General features: G+C 35.8%; 2 protein-coding genes and 1 long non-coding RNA gene across 4 annotated transcripts in view; 2 read left to right on the top strand and 1 right to left on the bottom strand.

Moving 5' to 3' along the window:
• The window catches only part of LOC110456538 (arginine--tRNA ligase, cytoplasmic-like), a 146,954-nt gene extending 139,774 nt beyond the window's left edge, over positions 1-7,180 (bottom strand). For both annotated transcript variants that reach the window (XR_002463595.1, XM_021507332.1), the window contains exons 1-6: positions 7,064-7,180; positions 4,450-4,596; positions 3,971-4,153; positions 2,469-2,558; positions 1,728-1,906; positions 1,347-1,530 (exon numbers count right to left, since the gene is read on the bottom strand). Coding sequence is in view for 1 of the 2 variants with exons in the window: in XM_021507332.1 (XP_021363007.1) it covers positions 1,347-1,530; positions 1,728-1,906; positions 2,469-2,558; positions 3,971-4,153; positions 4,450-4,596; positions 7,064-7,105 (825 nt within the window). In the remaining variant the exon portion in view is untranslated. The remainder of the gene's footprint in view (positions 1-1,346; positions 1,531-1,727; positions 1,907-2,468; positions 2,559-3,970; positions 4,154-4,449; positions 4,597-7,063) is intronic.
• A 225-nt stretch (positions 7,181-7,405) lies between these two features.
• Positions 7,406-14,056, top strand: LOC110456559 (A-kinase anchor protein 17A-like). Its single transcript, XM_021507370.1, has 5 exons — positions 7,406-7,711; positions 8,111-9,111; positions 9,530-9,678; positions 11,204-11,444; positions 12,743-14,056. The coding sequence occupies exons 2-5, from the start codon at positions 8,332-8,334 to the stop codon at positions 13,031-13,033; spliced, it is 1,461 nt and encodes a 486-aa protein (XP_021363045.1). The 5' UTR covers positions 7,406-7,711; positions 8,111-8,331; the 3' UTR covers positions 13,034-14,056.
• An 81-nt stretch (positions 14,057-14,137) lies between these two features.
• Positions 14,138-15,607, top strand: LOC110456560. The gene is made up of 2 exons (XR_002463597.1): positions 14,138-14,431; positions 14,525-15,607. It is a non-coding gene; the product is annotated as an uncharacterized LOC110456560 (long non-coding RNA).
• The last annotated feature ends 4,046 nt before the right edge of the window (positions 15,608-19,653 follow it).

The raw sequence follows: 19,653 nt of genomic DNA, 5'->3' as shown, positions 1-19,653 counted from the left end.
CCTTGCAGAATATACACTAGTTTTACCTTGTCGAATGTACACTAGTTTTACTTTGTAGAATATACACTAGCAGTACCTTGTATAATGTACACTAGTTTTACCTTGTAGAATATACACTAGCTGTACTTTGTATAATGTTCACTAGTTTAACCTTGTAGAATATACACTATCTGTACCTTGTATAATGTACACTAGTTTACCTTGTAGAATGTAATCTAGTTTTACCTAGTAGAATGTATACCACTTTTACCATGTAGAATGTACACTAGTTTTACGTATAATGTACACTAGTTTTACCTAGTAGAATGTACACTAGTTTTACTTTGTAGAATGTACACTAGTTTTACTTTGTAGAATGTACACTAGTTTTACCTAGTAGAATGTACACTAGTTTTACCTAGAAGAATATACACTAGTTTTACCTTGTAGAATGTACACTAGTTTTACCTTGTAGAATATACAATAGCTGTACTCTGTATAATGTACACTAGTTTTACCTTGTAGAATGTACAATAGTTTTACTTTGTAGAATGTACATTAGTTTTACCTAGTAGAATGTACACTAGTTTTACCTTGTAGAATGTACACTAGTTTTACATTGTAGAATGTACACTAGTTTTACCTTGTAGGTTTTATGCTGACTAATTATTGTATAATGTACACTAGTTTTAGCTTGTAGAATATACACTAGCTGTACCTTGTATAATGTACACTAGTTTTACCTAGTAGGATGTACTGTAGTTTTAGCTCGTAGAATGTATACTAGTTTTACCTTCTAGAATATACATTAGTTTTACCTAGTAGGATGTACTCTAGTTTTACCTTGTAGAATGTACACTAGTTTTACCTTGTAGAATATATACTAGTTTTACCTAGTGGAATGTACACTAGTTTACCTTGAAGAACGTACACTAGTTTTACCTAGTAGAATGTACACTAGTTTTACCTTGTAGTTTGTATACTAGTTTTACCTAGTAGAATGTATACTAGTTTTACCTTGTAGAATGTACACTAGTTTTAAATAGTAGAATGAACACTAGTTTTACCTTGTAGAATGTACACTTGTTTTACCTAGTAGGATGTACTCTAGTTTTACATTGTAGAATGTACACTAGTTTTACCTTGTAGAATATACACTAGTTTTACCTAGTATGATGTACTCTAGTTTTACCTTGTAGAATGTACACTAGTTCTACCTTGTAGAATATACACTAGCTGTACCTTGTATAATTTACATTAGTTTTATCTTGTAGAATATACACTAGCTGTACCTTGTATAATGTACACTAGTTTTATCTTGTAGAATATACACTAGCTGTACCTTGTATAATGTACACTAGTTTTACCTTGTAGAATGCTTGTAAATCTTTAATTGGGGGAGACACAGAGAGGTAGTTAGGAAACTTATCCTTGAGGTGGGCTATCAGCATACCAAACTGTGTGCCCCAATCTCCGAGGTGATTCAGACGTAATACGTCATGCCCCACCCACTCCAGTAGACGACAGAGACTCTCACCGATAATGGTGGACCTGAAGACAGAAATACGAAAATCTACCTCAATACAAATGTACAAATTTTAAAACAAGCAGGAAATATACTTTTACAGATCTAAATTATTTTCATGGCAGAGAAGAATAAAACCGGTAGCTACAAGTTTGAAGAATACATCAGGTGTCCTTTAGCGTCACTGCAAGTATACATTTTGTATGTTTTAGTTTATCAGTACCTCAGATGTCCCACATGCATCTCCTTGGCAATATTTGGAGAGGAGAAGTCTACGACGACACGTTTTTTTATACCAACGTTCGGAGGGCTTGGTCCTTTCTGGAGTACGCTACTGATCTGACCAGACACATAGTCCTTGCTGAGGTCAATATTGATGAAACCATTTGGGGCAGCCTCTACCTATTGAAACAAATAACAAGGATAAGTTAATGTCACAACATAGGGTTGACAAGTAAATACGTGAACAATCCGGTCACTGGTAAGTATGTGAAGCCAAAATACTGCTAGAATTAAAAAAAAAAAGGTTTTATGCTGACTAATTATTGGCTTAGATTATCCTGTGTTGAAGACATGTGGAAGAGCAGACCGTTTGTGATACATTTATGTACATCAAATAAAATAATCTAACTTTCAATTACATTTTTATGAGAAGAAGGTTTGATTTTCACAAAATGATCTACTTATAAAAACAACATGTTTTTTAAATAGTATGGCTCAAATTTGCATATTGTAATGGAGATAAAGGATTTCAATCCAAGCTGTACATGTATAACTTGTATATTACAATCATTTATAGCAAACACCTGTGGGCACTTTTTGAAGAACAGCACTAAGTCCATCCAAACGGAATGACGAAGGAAAGACACAAGGAAATTTGTCACCAATAAACAGCTAAAAGTCTGTCAGATATTTCAGTAAGCATACCAATATCATCTAAAATGATATGTTCCATGTATATTACCTTGGAAAAGTACTCCGACTCAGGCAGACTGGCTACAATTTTTTGTGCAATTTCCTTTGGGGGCAGCTTTACACCCTGTGCTTTTAGTTTCTGAAAGAAAAGTTGTAAAATAATGATTAACATGTTTGTCACATGTATATTACTCTTTTAATTCAGAACAGCAAAGTTACTCAATCTATAGAAAATATCAACTGTCTACTTTGTCTGATTGGATCTGTTACTACAGTACAATTGGTCATCCATCTGAAAATAATCTCTTGATTACCCTGGTGCGTTGGATATTGTGCATCTCCCAAACAAAGCCCCGCCCATTATATTGGTACTTTGAAATGCCGAGAACAACGGACACTAATTCAAGTCAATCTGAAACACTGTTTGACTAGAGTAGCCAAATGTGCAGGAAAACATAGCTAGAAAGATGATGGACTAGAACTCCCAGAGGTATGACATGATACCGACAGTTATTTGCCAATATTGCATTTGAAGATGAAAAATGTTCCAATCAAATTAATACAAACAACCACAAAAAGATTTCAAAAACAGAATTAACAAATGTACACTTGATTAAATTTTGCCGAGACTCCCCATTTGATGTTGTCTGGTCATCGCATCTTTTGAATTTCAATTTCTCCTATGGCCAGACTATTAAATTTCATTTAGGAATCCATCAATTGGGTTTCACAGAACTTCACCAAATATCAACTAGCAGATGTTTAATCTCAACTAGTGGATGTTTAATCTCAACAAGCGGATATTTAATCTCAACTAGCAGATGTTAAATCTCAACCAGCGGATGTTTAATCTCAACTAGCGGATGTTTAATCTCAACCAGCGGATGTTTAATCTCAACTAGCGGATGTTTAATCTCATTTTCCCTTCTACATGTCCATCTTTGTTTACACATCCTCATTAAGGATGATGAAAATGCAACAGTTAAACTGAGGGGAACATTTTCAGGGATACAGTAAGTACAATACTTGTACTGAGTAAGATATATTAATTGGTATATTGTAAGCTAAGACGTTCTCACTGTTATTTAGACAAAATTACCTGATGAATATGATTGAATAACAAAACTTGATACAACAGCAATGTGGTAACATCAAAGCTTCCAATGTACACACCTAGCAAGATTTTGATGGAGATATATTTTGGAAGGTGCACCCAAGCAAATTCAGCCCCGAGTACTATATAGTGGGAGGTAAATAATGGCCAGGAGCTTGTACCAGTACATGGACAAGTATATGCATCAAAAGTAGTCTCTGACTAAAATATACACGTCGATATTAACAGTGAGTATATATATTTTACTTTTCTGTGACATTTTCATTTTACATGTATATCACAAGGACTATATATACATTTCTATAAACGTGATTACATTAATATCTATTACTGATTTCTTCTTATAAACATGATTAAAAGAAATTATTATTTCTCCCTAATTAATGTTACAGTGTAATGATACTAGGATTACTATTGGAGAACATAAACCTTCTTACCGCACATATAACCAAGGCACTGTTACACTGGTAGTCAGCAAACTTTGAGCTGCCCTGTATCATAACAGGGATGTCATCAAGGTCAGGGTAGGCATGACGGACAGCCAGGCCAAATAGCTCCTCCACAATGATCCCAATACTCAGCATGTTCTCTGGCTTTCTCTTCTTTTCCGTAGCAACACTCTAGACATCAAACAATAATAATAGCAATACATGTGGCATCACACAAATAAAACAACTCTTTAAATTTCAATGAAAGTCTATATTTAATATTGAATACGTAAGAAATGGCAATAACATTGATGACTAACAACTGTGTATGATTATATCAAATCTATAGTCATGCCTGAAAAAACAGTTTCCAATGCGTAGTTAAAGGTAATGGTAAGGGATTCCGAAGTCTTTTTTCTGGAATAATTATCTTTTTCACTTTATTTTTCTAAATGGTCATTAAAAATACATTTTCATGAAATTTTTACCCGTTTCAAATGGTTTATTTGGTATTGTAGCTTTGCGTTCTCAGTCCTCAGTTTTTCCAGCTCTGGGGATATGATTCCATCAGCTAACATACGCTGAGGATCTTGTAGGCGCTTGATCTCCTCCTCTAGATGCCTTATTTCTGCTTCCTGTTTTAAAATAGGTAAATACATTTGATATAATTAATGAAGACTGAAATGAATTAAATGTGAAACCATGAGAAGAACTAGAAACTGACCATTGTCAATAAGTCACCAGGTTTCAATTTTCTCTGCTTTAATGAATTTTAAATTAATAAACAAAATGAAAATAATAAAATTATATAAATTTCACTTGAACACTGATGTATAATTGCATATTGTGATAAGTCCATGTGTTACATGACAGTTAGAAAATTTAGTTTTACTTCAGCACAAGACCTGAAAAAAGTAAATACAAACAAGCAATATTGTATAATAACATTAAGTTTTTCTTCTTCTTCTTCTTGATAGTTCCACCAGACCTTCTTGGCATAGAAGATTACCTGGAGTGCATGGGGGATGCAAAATTAGTTCAAAGAATTTCATTTTTTTTTTGTTATTTTGGATTTAACATAAAACTATATACATAAGTAGTATTTAGTGTAGGAGAGGTGCGAGGACAGCTGGAGTCAGCTGATCTCTGAAGGTGTCTACAGTAGCACAGTCTACAATGGCTGCAGGGAGGGCATTCCATTGGACTATGGTGCGCAGAAAGAAGGACCATTTAAGGGTGTCGTTTGTTGCTGATATATGTCTGAAGTTTTAATCATTTGATTTTCTGGTTCTACTGTCAATAGGAAAGAGGATATCAGGTGTAGGAACAGCAATGAGACAGTGGACAATTTTATAGAATACTACAAGTCATATTTTTAGACAACGTTCAGCTAGGAGTTGCCAATGGAGATTTTCTACCATTCCTGACACACTGCTTGTATTATGGAAGTTATTGCATATGTATCTAGCTGCACGCCGTTGAACCATTTCAGTTTGGTTTGTTTGGTCGCACAAGTGACTGGTAAGCTTTGACCTTGATATTGGTGTTTAAAATCTTAAGATTTCTCTTAAGAAAACCAAGGGCCTTGTTACCATTAGATGTTACATTGTCACAGTGGGTGTTCCAGTTGAGGTTCGACTGTAGTGTCACCCCCAGGTACTTGGCAGCTGGGACAGATTCCAATACATGGTCATGAAGGATATCTTTATATTTAATAGGCTTTCTCTTGTGAGTGACTGATAGTGAGGTACATTTACCGGGGTGGAAAGCCATTAGCCATTCTGCTTCCCACCTGGCAGCAGCTTCAATGTCTAATTGAAGTTTATCGCAGTCTGCAGTAGATGAGACTTCGCGATAGATAATGCTTTTGTCAGCAAATAGCCGGAGTTTACTGTAGTGAAGATATTCGTGAAGGTCGTTTATATATAAACATGGAATAGGACCGTGCCCTGTGGGACCCCTGATGTAACTGGGACTCTATCGGAAGAGACACCATGTCTATCACTACTGACTGGGAACGGTTACTTAGGAATGCGGAAATCCAATTAAGGGTGTTTGACTGGATGCCATAATATTTTAGTTTGTACAGAAGGTGTCGATGTGGCACTTTATCGAACGCCTTCGCAAAGTCCATTATAATAAGGTCAGTTTGTTTGTTCTTGTTGTTGTTATCTGCCAGTTCATGGACAAAGTGTACTGGTTGGGATTCACATGATTGTGATTTGCGGAATCGAAGCTGTAGATCGTAGAGGATGTTATTTGATTCAAGGTGTTGCATTATATTACTAGTAATTATATGTTCCATGATCTTACAGCATATGCAGGTGAGGGATATGGGTCGATAATTTCCCAGATTGTACTTTTTCACTTTATTGTATGCTGGTGCCACATTAGCCAAGTTCCAATCAAGTGGTGTTTCTCCGGTGTTAAAAGGTTTGGTGAATATGATCGAAAGGATTGGAGCAATATTTTCTCTTAGATCTTTCAGTATACGGCCACTGATATTATCTGGCCCACTGGCCTTGTGGGGGTTAAGATTGTGTAGGAGCTCAAATATTACCGGTAGTACTGATGTTGATATTTGGCATGATGGGATGAGGGCTTTTGAAGATGCAAATTTTTGTATCAAAAACTGGTCTTACAAAACTGCCTAAGTTCCTTTTATATTCTTTTTTATTTAATAGTCGGTGACCAGGTATAGCTCAATTGGTAGAGCCTCTGTCTAGAGTTTGAAGGGTCCCTGGTTCGAGTCCCTGTCTGGCCGTTGTATTTCTCTTTCACTTGTTACATTTTGGTTCTTTTATGACGAATCATGCAAGTGGAGTAAAATGATGTCCACTTTGATAGAAATTGTCTTAATTCTTCATACACAATCATATATTTTGAGAGAACAAATTAAATGTAACAGACTCTCCATGAATTGTATATAAATATGTAATGCATACATATATGTACAGCCTGGTTGACAGGACTAACAAAACCGTGAAAACGCAGGAACAGCGGGCCTTAATTATCATTCAACTAAAGATTAGTCTATTTATTACTGAAATAAGATGGTAAAAATATGAAGTGAAAGAACTTAATTGGTACGAATGTACATACCGATTGTTCTGCACGGGCTGTGAGTAGAGCAACTTCAGACATGGTGATGCAATACACTTCCAACAGCCTACTCAACACTAAAGTTCTAGATCTACTTTCGGTTGAAACCACGTTGTTCACTTCACTTCCGGTTTATCGTTTTAAAGGCAAATATACCCGATAAACATTTATTTTATACAATTTATATTTCTTATACAAAGAGAAAAAAAACAGAAAAAAACGACGTATTGCTTATAAAATACACAAATTCATTAAAATAGAACTATTAGAAAAAATATTTTTGTTGATTGATACAGCAGTATAAGAAAATAAATTATCGACTACCTATACAGTGACAAGACATTACATCCGGTGTTTGCAAGTTTTTATTTTGTTTTAGCTTATCTTAAGCCTTTCATCGCATCTATGAGTTACGTTCGGGCTCGTGCAAACCTTTGTAGTGTTTTCATGGCTTATAATTGAAAATTTATATAGAGTTGTTTTCTATGTAAACTGATCAAGTTCGCAAGCCGATACATGCGTATTTAACACTAATTTTCCTGCTACGTTCTGAAAACGTTTCGGCCATTAGCAATATTTGCTTGATGTCATTGAACGACTACATGTTTGAGCGTAGTGTGGCACCCTTCGTCATAAATAGATATATATGTAAGTAGCAATGAGATTTAATATGAAGAGCTTAAATATGATAATTAACAAATGATAATGTATAATAGATTACTAATGCAAGTTGTACATTATTATACAGTTATACTTTTTAACTTGCACTTTATTTTGATATAGGAGATAATTCTTTGTAATTGAAAACGATGTCAATTTCATTTATCAGGTAGAGAAATAATATATAATTATATTGCTAATTATTTATAGAAAAATATGTATTTTATATTTGAAAGACAACACATTGGTACATAACTACCATTCACAATATCTATGCCACTGTTTATATTTATTTGTTAAAGCATCTGATATTATGCTTTTATCAGATGCTAGAATAAATGAATGCGATATTATTAAATGCAAATGATGAAATATTTCTCATTGCAGGATGATCGACAACTCTTTTGAAAGGTATGAGGATATACCGTCAAAATTCAATATATGATACCAAAGAAGTAGATAAAGGAAGTGGAAACAAGAGGATCCACATCATACTTATCATGGAGTCATTTAGCATTCAAGAATGTTTTTATGGCTGATAATGTAAAATTTTAAATAATCATTTGAATTCAATTGTGGGCTTCAGCCACTGACAGCCTTTCTACAAAATGGCTGGCATCACGCAAGTGTGTAATGATACATCAGAGAAAATAGAGCTGTTTCCTCCTCAGGGTTTGTACCTAAAGCCACTTGCTAAAATAAATGTGTGTGTTCAACTGCCTCAGCTGAAACAGCCAGGCAAATCCATCTCCAACTGGGAGGTTATGGAGCGTGTCAAACACATGGCAAGGCCGCACTCTTTTTTGACATTGAAAATAATCAAAAGTACACTAGAGTTTATCCGACTGGAAGGTGAAACAGAAACTAAAGCTTTAATTAAAACTCTAATACAGAGACTTGATGCAAAGACTATCAAATTGAGTGGTTTTCCTGATATTTTGAAGGTCAAGGCAGCCGAGGCTAAGGTCAGTTTTCCATTACGTCATGACTGGGACTCATACTTTAGAGATGCAAAAAACATGAATGAGATGAAATCTGGTGAGAGGCCAGACACTATTCACTTCAGAGATCTGCCTACTCGATGGTTTGCTTCTGCTAGAAGTAGAGAAAGCGACAAGCCAAATGAACAATATTTAAAGCGTACCTGGGAAGGATATGGTGAGGTTCGATGTGTCGACATCCCAATGCTTGACCCATATAGGAAGGAAATGACCACCTCCACAAAATCTGGTGCCATTCAGACATTTACATATGGACAAGATTTGACATTCGAGGCATTTGTACAGTTCAAGGAATACATTGGTTTTGTGAAAGCTATGGACAGTCTCCGTGGGATGAAGTTATTATATATTGGGGAAGATGAAAAGGCCTATACAGCCAATATCAAGGTAGAGTAATGTGTCATGTCTATCTTTACTGATATTTACTGCAACAGATCAGATATAAACAGGACTTCCACATGTTTTTGACATGGTTTTGTTTGATGACATTTGTTTTGACTTTCCTTTTATCAGGAAAGTGGTGATTTGACTTCTGCTAGGATCAAATAACACGTTTACTGGTACGATATACGCATGTACAATGTAGTGATGCTAGCATTCTCTTGTCTCTGTATGTACAATTAAAAATGATCACAGGTTTTAAAAATTTGTCTTGAAAGGCCAAAAAAACTCAACATAAGACAAGAACAAGCTTATATAGTTTGTTAAATGCTAATCTTACAGCTTCCAATGAAAAATTACCTACGATTTTTCCGTCTGATGTATTGCTAAGCAATATATTTTCAAAAAATAACTGATGTTTCAGGTTGACTTTGACAAAACAAAGCATCTGTCTGACAAATCCATAAAGAAGCGACGCATAGAAAGATGGAAACTGGAACAGCTGGAAAAGGAAAGGGAAGATAAAGTACGAAATGAACGAGAGGAAGAAGAGAGGAAACAGGAGGAAGAAAGGTAATATAAAGCATTTGTCATACTGGTACCAATTTACCTATTTACTAAGGTAGGGATTCAAACTTGAAAGCAAAACTTTCAGTCTTTGGCTCATCATATTTGGTTTGTACTTGGATAACCTCTTCTTAAATTCTCCTCTGTAATGTTATGTTGGTCTTTGAGAAATTTCTCATTTCTTGGTAATAGATCTAGGACAGCAAACAATTCTTTCAAAACCTCTGCCCAAGTATGGCAGATTGGAGGCAATGTAAATAGATATAACCAGAAGGTATGGCCCTCCTGGGGCATATAGTGATGGGGTCCAGTATTTAAAATAGAGATCCATCTTTTTGATTCTTCTATTTCCATATGCATTTGAATGGAAACATTTTAACCACATTTGGTCTAAAGCTTTCTTGAGGAAATAGTTTGGGATCCCTTCCCCTCCTTCCTGAGAACAAAGGGTTAGGGCCCAATAGAGAGTGCAGTGCAGTTTTTGGGACCAAAAGTCAAAAATGGTATATTGGACTTGGTTAAAGTTTTTGGGCAAGCTTGAGATTAAAGTTTTTGGGCATTTTTTTTGTGAAGTGTTGGACCACCACCATCAATATGCTGTTGTCTATTATAAGGTTGAAGTATAAATATGGAGTGAAAGCGATTTGATGAACCATATTTCATATTTTAGGGGCCAAAACTAGTTAATTGTGCTTGGCTGAAGTTTTGGGGCAACTTTTTATGTGCAGTGTTGGATCGGCCACCACCATCAATGTTTGAGATGTACAACATTTTAATGTACAGCAAAATTTTGTTGTATTGCCAACATTTGTTTTAAAGAAATATTGGTATTATAACGAGGTTTTAATAAATTGGGGGAATTCTGAAGAAAAATATAATTCAGGGACCTTAAAATATGTTGGCAGTAAGCAAGATTACAAATGAAATGACAAGCATTATATCAAGGTTTTACTGTACATGGTTTTACTGTACAAGGTTTTACTGTACATGGTTTTACTGAACATGGTTTTACTGTACATGGTTTTACTGTAATGGTTTTACTGTACAAGGTTTTACTGTACAAGGTTTTACTGTAATGGTTTTACTGTACATGGTTTTACTGTACATGTGTTAACTGTACATGGTTTTACTGTACATGTGTTTCTATTGATATTTGCTATTTTACAACATATATCACCAACAGGTGAGCTATGCTGTTCTCCAACAGCTCTTGTTTAGAGAGACGACGAATAAGGGAAATCTGACAGGGAAAATGTTTTATTTTCCTGTCATGTGATCAACATAATCCAATCAGAGATGCTGTTTTATAGATGGGTTATAATGATTTTAAGTTTAGTGGCAACCATTCATGTTACTGGAGAGTACTAATAGCTGCTGTAACACTAAGCAGTTTGAAGAATACTAACAGTTGTTACATTAGGCATATTTCAGCTGTTTTTCCATAGATACATCTGCCTTAGAAGTAGATTAATTACTGATAATATTTTACTCTTTATGGTGACTTTGTCTTACTTGTTTAATTTTATGACAGGAGAAAAAAAAGGGAAGAAGAGGAGGATAAGGAAAGGAAACGTATTGAAAAAGTACAAAAAAAGGAAGACAGAAGGAAAAGTAGAGAAGAAAAACGTAAACACAAAGCCTTACAGAAAAGGAAAAAAGAGGAAGAAAAGAAATTACAACAAAAGATTGCTTTAGAGGAGAGAAAGTTCCTTATAGCTCAAAGAAAACTTGAGTCGATACGACTTATGTCTGAGCTGTTTAATGCTGTCAAGGTAAGAAACCTTACCTAGTGGTACAGTCATACCACGGTAAGTACATTTGTATTAATATGACCCCTTCTGGAGCCCCTAGAACTCTAACTCAGATCAGTAACGATGGTAATCTCTCCAGGACTTCTCTTTTACAACTCCATTGATTATATATTTCAAACTTCTGCAATATAACGATATATATAACGGTACATATTGGTGATCTCTACAAATAGTATAGTCAAAATTATTTTAGATATACACATGTATCTGTAAATATTTAATGTTGATTGTTATCCAGTGACTGATTTAAAAGTGGTTAATCCATGATCGACTGAAAACAACAGAACAAAAGTAATGATAAAACTTTTTCTGAGCAAAAATAGAAAGTATTACGGTACCAGCCCACACATCTAAACAACCATACATGTTCCAACACAGCTAAATATAGACATCACACCTGCCCATACAGCTAAATACCAGTGTATCTTAACATCTCACACAGACTATCATACCTGTCCCATACCTCTTGAGGCCAAAACAAAAAGTATGTGTGTGGTACATGTATGGTTACATGCCAGAAAAATAATAGGATAAATCAGTAGGCAAATATAAAACTCTCTTTCAATTTTTATTTTCATTCTCATGCAATCATGGATCAATTTTATGTTTCATATCAAATTTTACAATGCATTTGATTTTTCCATATAATCAAGCTGTCAAGAATGGGGTTAGACTCCCGGAACTGGTAGGGTACATTCAATGAGTTACTGAGCTCTCCCAGCCTAATAAATCAATCTTTGGTATAGAGTACAAGTAGGTGATAGGGTAGGCAGGAAATCTAGGGTAGGTCGGGATACCAGAAACACACATATATTTGTTAAGGCCTAACCCCAGACAAGAATATCTAGAAGTGTTTTGAGAGCTTTCATGTGGTGACCCTGTAAATTTTATAGAGCCAGTAAATGTTTTGTTGAAGGTATTTTATGATGTTACAACAACTGTTCATGAGATCATTGACAGGAACGTCGTCTGCCAGTTATAGTTTTGGTTTTTCGTTGATAAATAAGGTAATCTGTATTAGGAAATAAACATTCCTTTTCAAATCTACTTGATGCAATCAATTTATTATATAATCAGTTATTAATCCATTATGGTTGAATAGAGATATTAGTTAGTAAGATATGTAGGGGAATTAGACTTCAACCTAGCCACCTACACATCTTATTAATCCTCTATGTTTCTCAGTCTGTAGCCAGTTCTCATATAAATATAGACTTATTGATTTAACCTCATTAACTACATAATTCTTTGTTTTTCAGAAAATCAAGGTGAAAGAAGATCTCGAGAAGCATGAGAGAGAAGCAGAAGAAATGAGAAAGAAAGAATTAGAAATGGAACAGATACAGAAGGAACAGGATTTGAAGAGAAAGTTAGAAGCTAGAAAGAGAAAGAAAGATCGTTTGGAAAGACAAGAACATGAGCTCAGAAGCAAAATTCTAAAAAACTGGAAAGTTAAAGAAGAAAGGGAGGAGGAAATACAAAGAGAGTCTTTGCGCAAAAAAATTGCTGGTCAAGGAAAAATGAAAAGTGCTGTGGTAGTGAAAAAGTAACACAAGGGTGTGCTGTCTGAGGAGCATGGGTCTAGATTACTACATGACTGTAAGGTAGCTATAGAGGACTGACTGTGAGGTAGAGGGCTGACTGTGAGGTAGAGGGCTGACTGTAAGGTAGCTATAGAGGACTGACTGTCAGGTAGAGAGCTGACTGTCAGGTAGAGGGCTGACTGTGAGGTAGAGGGCTGACTGTCAGGTAGAGGGCTGACTGTCACGTAGAGGGCTGACTGAGAGGTAGAGGGCTAACTGTGAGGTAGAAAGCTGACTGTGAGGTAGAAGGCTGACTGTGAGGTAGAGAGCTGACTGTCAGGTAGAGGGCTGACTGTCATGTAGAGGGCTGACTGAGAGGTAGAGGGCTGACTGTGAGGTAGAAAGCTGACTGTGAGGTAGAAAGCTGACTGTGAGGTAGAGAGCTGACTGTCAGGTAGAGAGCTGACTGTGAGGTAGAAAGCTGACTGTGAGGTAGAGAGCTGACTGTGAGGTAGAGAGCTGACTGTCGGGTAGAAAGCTGACTGTTGGGTAGAAAGCTGACTGTCAGGTAGAGGACTGGTTGTCAGGTAGAGGACTGACTGTCAGGTAGAAGGCTGACTGTCAGGTAGAGAGCTGACTGTCAGGTAGAAGGCTGACTGTCAGGTAGAGAGCTGTTTTTGTTGCCGCTGTAAATCGAGGAGAATTAATAATAATGTTTTGTACAGTTGATTGTACATCCTACTATTATTTAGTGTCCGTCTTTGATCCAAAAGATTTCGGTTTGTCTCTGTAAATGATGAACATGTCGGGGTCAATTTTCCTGTCCAGATTGATATATGTACAAAGCAATGAGCAGATGTCATTTCCTTATAAGTTTACAAATGTACGGACAGAGATCATTTGTCATGTCCAGATCCATACATGTGATGATTTCAGAACACAGAGTCGGGAGAGTTCTCTCCCCCAGAGTGATGACTTCAGGACACAGAGTCGGGAGAGTTCTCTCCCACAGATAGGGGATGACTTCAGGACACAGAGACGCGAGAGTTCTCTCCCACAGAAAGGTGATGACTTCCGGACACAGAGTCGGGAGAGTTCCTTACCACGACTTAAGGACACAGATTTGGGAGAGTTCTCTCCCCCAGAGTGATGACTTCAGGACATAGAGTCGTGAGAGTTCTCTCCCCCAGAGGGATGACTTCAGGACACAGAGTCGTGAGAGTTCTCTCCCCCAGAGGGATGACTTCAGGACACAGATTTGGGGGGGTTCTCTCCCACAGATAGGGGATGACTTCAGGACACAGAGTTGGGAGAGTTCTCTCCCACAGATAGGTGATGACTTCAGGACACAGATTTGGGAGGGTTCTCTCCCACAGATAGGTGATGACTTCAGGACACAGAGTCGGGAGAGTTCCTTACCACAGAGTGATGACTTCAGGACACAGAGTCGTGAGAGTTCTCTCCCCCAGAGTGATGACTTCAGGACACAGAGTCGCGAGAGTTCTCTCCCACAGATAGGTGATGACTTCAGGACACAGATTTGGGAGAGTTCTCTCCCACAGATAGGTGATGACTTCAGGACACAGAGTCGGGAGAGTTCTCTCCCACAGATAGGTGATTGAGGGTTTGGTAGGTTTTCTTGGCAAGCATTCTTTTATCAGAATAATGAATTTTCGTTAATATAGCCCATTATTCATAAATTAAGACTTGTTCATATATCATTGCCAGTGATGCAATGCTTTCTAAACAGTACAAAAAGATAAGAATTTTTAACATTACCGACACTGGTAGGGAGATTATGATTCTTTAGTGTGAGTTTAAATTTTTCAAAATATGGAAGGACTCCTTGTGAAATAGGGAGACATCACAATCAGATCAAAAACAGACGGAAAGAATGTCCTGTTTGTTTTATCATGGACAAATATTTCAGGGAGTAACAATTTGCTCTTACTATGTACTTGGATTCAGAAGTAGATGGCTTGAGCATTGAAACCAGTGACTGACATGTTGTGTGTTTCAGTTTGTCCATGGTCTGAGATTATAAGTTGATTTATTATTAATGGTCCTTGAGACACTTTTAACAGTTATTTACCTTGCATTATTCCTGTAATTTGATACATGTACATACAAAAAATCATTGTCTTTTTTTTGAGTTAAGTCATCTTTACAATTTTAGGTTATTCAAAAATTGAAATATTTACAGTAAAATCAATTAAGATAAGATGAACAAGACTATACAGTAGAGGTACAGCTATAAGGATATTCAGAGGGAGAGTTCATTAATTACTCTGAGGGAGATTTCATTAGTTCATTAATTACTCTGAGGGAGATTTCATTAGTTCATTAACTACTCTGAGGCAGAGTACATTAGTTCATTAACTACTCTGAGGGAGAGTTCATTAGTTCATTAACTACTCTGAGGGAGAGTTCATTAGTTCATTAACTACTCTGAGGCAGAGTTCATTAGTTCATTAACTTCTCCATTGTTACAATTCATTTGTATGATTGTTGATATGACAGTATGTTGGGTTTATATGTTCAGTGTGTATTGACAGTCAGCACATGTTGTTTTGCATTTGAAAATAAAACTATTTTATTGTATTTATTGTTAATATTGTTTTATAAGCCCTGCAAACTGTACTGGCTTCAATGTACCTGTATAGGGAAGCTACTGCTCTCTGATTGGACAAGAGTTTCGGCACACTAACTTGATCAAACATTACTAGATACTTATGAAATGGTGAAGATTTACACTACGCAGAGACAAGTCCTGATTAGAAGCTGGGCATAATTCATAAATTAATATTTACAGTAATATATATATGCTCTGATTGGTTGGGATTTCCAATAATTATTTAAATCAAATCTGACTGGATTTTACTGAAATTTGGTAATTAAACAGAGCTTAAAACGCAATTGGTCTAGTATTATGATGGGATGATTGGCTATCATGTTTCGTCTGAATTACCAAGATACCCTGGGTCATGGTAATTGAACTGTGAAGCTTAATGGAGGACATATCTATGAAGTCTGGAATCTGAATGATTGACCTTAACCAGAGACGTATATATTACATATACCTCTCTGGCTAAACCGACTTTGAAGGTAGGATTTTGAAAAAAAAGCTAAAAATCTTCCAACGAAGATTCATAAGGCATAAATTAAAAAAGAAAGCTAAGTTCAGTACTGTGTACAATAATAGCATTTATCCTATTTAAATAAATGTTATATTGATCCTCTTTTAAGGTCACAGATGTGATATGAATAACAAATGAGCGATACAGACCCATTAGACCTCTTGTTTCCTCTACATTAATAAATGGAAAATATACATATATACTAGGAAATAGTTACCAATATTGATGTGCAAAATTCATAATATAACAAATGCCCTGATCGGGAGCACAATAAACAAAAAGGCTTGAGGAAATCGTAACGGGGGACAAACATGGTGAATTTCTTTGTGTCTGACTTAAAACCAAACAAGGAACGACTTTCCTCTGACGAATCTCTCCCTACAATTGCCAAGAGACCAAAGGCGTGAACAAGATTTTGTATTCTTTAATTCAAAAGGTCTTGTTCTTTTTAAAATACCTATGAAAGTCGGAAAAGATGCCATTAGTAAACATACACAGAACAAATCCTTCAAGAGGTCAAAGAAATTAACACATGTTCATGAGCGGCAAAAATCTACAAGAAAGGTGTCAACATTTTGCACGATAACGCCCAAACTGGTAACGTTTGATTTCGTTTAACGTCTATAGCTAGTTCTAATCGACAGCTAAGATCACGCATTCCTGCGATAGTGCTAATCTAATGCTGATTTACGGTGCTACCTCAATGGAAGACAAGGCCGAAGGCACCCGGCATAGTATTCCACCCGGTCACATTATGCTGACAACGGGAATGCTGAACGTTCAACAAGTATTAACAGCAACCATTTTAAGGACTTTTCAGAACCCTTTGCATTGCCAACTTCGTCGAACGTTCAATACTAAGGCCAATCGTGAGGTATTGCCAAGAGGCACGTTAGGAAACAAAGAGATTGGTAGCAAGTTGGGAGAAATATCCAGATCCCTGATGTTGCAATGGATACATCAAATATATTTTGGTCGCTGTTATGTCCACAAGTAACGGACACAAATGCAAGTCCCCATTTTGCAGGAGTTTCTTACATTTGTTGCCTTTTTGCAACATACTGTTGTTAGCAGCAGACATTATCTGACCCCAAAGAATACAACAATTGTTACACAAAAGAACAAGTGAAAACCAAGTTTCCCAACTTCAGATCCTCCGTATTTTCGAGGCTTGCCCAAGGTTTGAATTGCACACAATACAGTCTAGTTTGTCTAGTTCGAGCGTCCGTAGAACGAGCCAGACAAATGGTCTGGATTTGCGTCAATGTACAAACAACGTCTTTCATCTTACACAGGCAGCAAGTGTTTTAACATCCTTCAGAGGACAATACAAAACCAGATGATGCGTATTCTTATGAAGGTAGGAGCTGCCACCGGGTTATTCAGAGACGGATAAGTCATTAAGACATAGGTCGTCTCCTGCGAAATGCCAGTTGAGAAGCTAATGACGAAGTAATCGGAAAGTGGAAAGAAATCATTTAATTATTTACCGTGTTGTTAACGTTTCTATTCCGCTGGTAAAGGGGATAATTTCGATAGACCTCTATACCCATCTATTCTACATTTTTCTACACATATAGCAAATACACCAGTCGAATTACTGAAAACCTCAACAGACAACGGCTTTTCCTGCACTTGAATGAAGTGAAAAGAAACCTCCTACTCTACACTTACCACAACCTCATGGTTTATGGTTTGTTTGTATTGAATGACGCTGTTTAATTTACGACCTAAAATTATCCTAATGGCAGTGTGTATTTTATTGAAGTGCTAGTCATCTTAGAAAACTCCTATTCCACCGAAGCGACACCACTTTATTTTTCAAAATCTGTCGCAGTCCGTGTCTTTTTGTGTTTGAATATATGTTTTGCATTTAGATATCAAATTTGTTTTGTAGACTTGCCCTACGCAGAAATGCTATTTTCTTAAAAGTTCCGTATCCTCAGCAGTCAGAATACTACACACTCGAATATGCAGTTGGACACGGTGTCGAGTGGAGCGGGAAGATCAGAAAATAACCAAATTCACTTTTCAAACTATTTTAATGTATTTTCTCAATGATCATTTCTATTGCTACTGTGCTTATATATATTGAGCTTTACCTGGACAGTTCGGCAATAACCAGTACCACAGTAACAAACTATGACAAACGTATCGAATGAAATCAATTTCACAATCGTTGCCATTCCTTTCCTTGTCAATAACATACCAACTTCCCTTTCTTATGGAGTCTGTATTTGTTCGTTTTACATATCAAGATTGCCTCCATACACGTGTATCATTATCCTATAAACTATCCAGGAAACGCTTGCCTTCTCCTATCATTTCGTTTCCCCTTGTTTCAGGAGTTCATTATGCCTTTCCGTTTGGTTAATGTCTCCTCGGGTCCTGATCTTGACTTTCCCTATTAAATTGGAGTTTTGATTTTTGTCCTTGTGTGTTGATGTATTTTTTCTATTAAGTTACTATTGCTATATTTTGTTAGCTAATAGCTTGTGTTACGTATGTTTTTTGTTTAATATAAGTACACTCTGAGTTTAGTATCAGTAAATTTTGTGTTGAGTATCAGTCTATTTTGTGTTAAGAATCAGTATATTTTGTGTTGAGTATCAGTATATTTTGTATCAGTCTATTTGTGTTGAGTATCAGTATACTTTGTGTTAAGTATCAGACTATTTTGTGTTAAGATTCAGACTATTTTGTGTGAAGTATCAGTTTATTTTGTGTATTGTATCAGTATATTTTGTGTATTGTATCAGTATATTTTGTGTATTGTATCAGACTATTTTATGTTGAGTATCAGTATTCTTTGTGTTGAGTATCAGTATATTTTGTGTTAAGTATCAGTATATTTTGTGTTTTGTATCAGTATATATTGTATCAGTATATTTTGTGTATTGTATCAGTATATTTTGTGTATTGTATCAGTATATTTTGTGTTATGTATCAGTATATTTTGTGTTAAGTATCAGTATATTTTGTGCTGAGTATCAGTATATTTTATGTATTGTATCAGTATATATTGTACCAGTATATTTTGTGCTGAGTATAAGTATATTTTGTGTTAAGTACCAGTATATTTTGTGTCTTGTATCAGTATATTTTGTGTTTTGTATCAGTACATTTAGTGTTTTGTATCAGTCTATTTCATGTTGAGTATCAGTATACTTTGTGTTGAGTATCAGTATATTTTGTGTTTTGTATCAGTATATTTAGTGTTTTGTATCAGTATATTTTATGTTGAGTATGATTATATTTTGTGTTTTGTATCAGTACATTTAGTGTTTTGTATCAGTCTATTTCATGTTGAGTATCAGTATACTTTGTGTTGAGTATCAGTATATTTTGTGCTGAGTATCAGTATATTTTGTGCTGAGTATCAGTATATTTTGTGTTGAGTATCATCATATTTTGCGTATTGTATTTGTATATTTTGTGTTAAGTATCAGTATATTTTGTGCTGAGTATCAGAATCTTTTGTGTTTTGTATCAGTATATTTAGTGTTTTGT

This window comes from Mizuhopecten yessoensis, unplaced genomic scaffold (genome assembly GCF_002113885.1).
Source record: "Mizuhopecten yessoensis strain PY_sf001 unplaced genomic scaffold, ASM211388v2 scaffold8807, whole genome shotgun sequence".
In the NCBI taxonomy this organism is placed as follows: domain Eukaryota; kingdom Metazoa; phylum Mollusca; class Bivalvia; order Pectinida; family Pectinidae; genus Mizuhopecten; species Mizuhopecten yessoensis.
This window is presented reverse-complemented; position numbering and strand designations above follow the sequence as displayed.

Coding starts and splice junctions, on each gene's coding strand:
- LOC110456559 (XM_021507370.1), top strand. CDS start 8,332: ATGGCTGGCATCACGCAAGTGTGTAATGATACATCAGAGAAAATAGAG. Junction 9,112..9,529: donor CCTATACAGCCAATATCAAG/GTAGAGTAATGT, acceptor CTGATGTTTCAG/GTTGACTTTGACAAAACAAA. Junction 9,679..11,203: donor AGGAAACAGGAGGAAGAAAG/GTAATATAAAGC, acceptor ATTTTATGACAG/GAGAAAAAAAAGGGAAGAAG.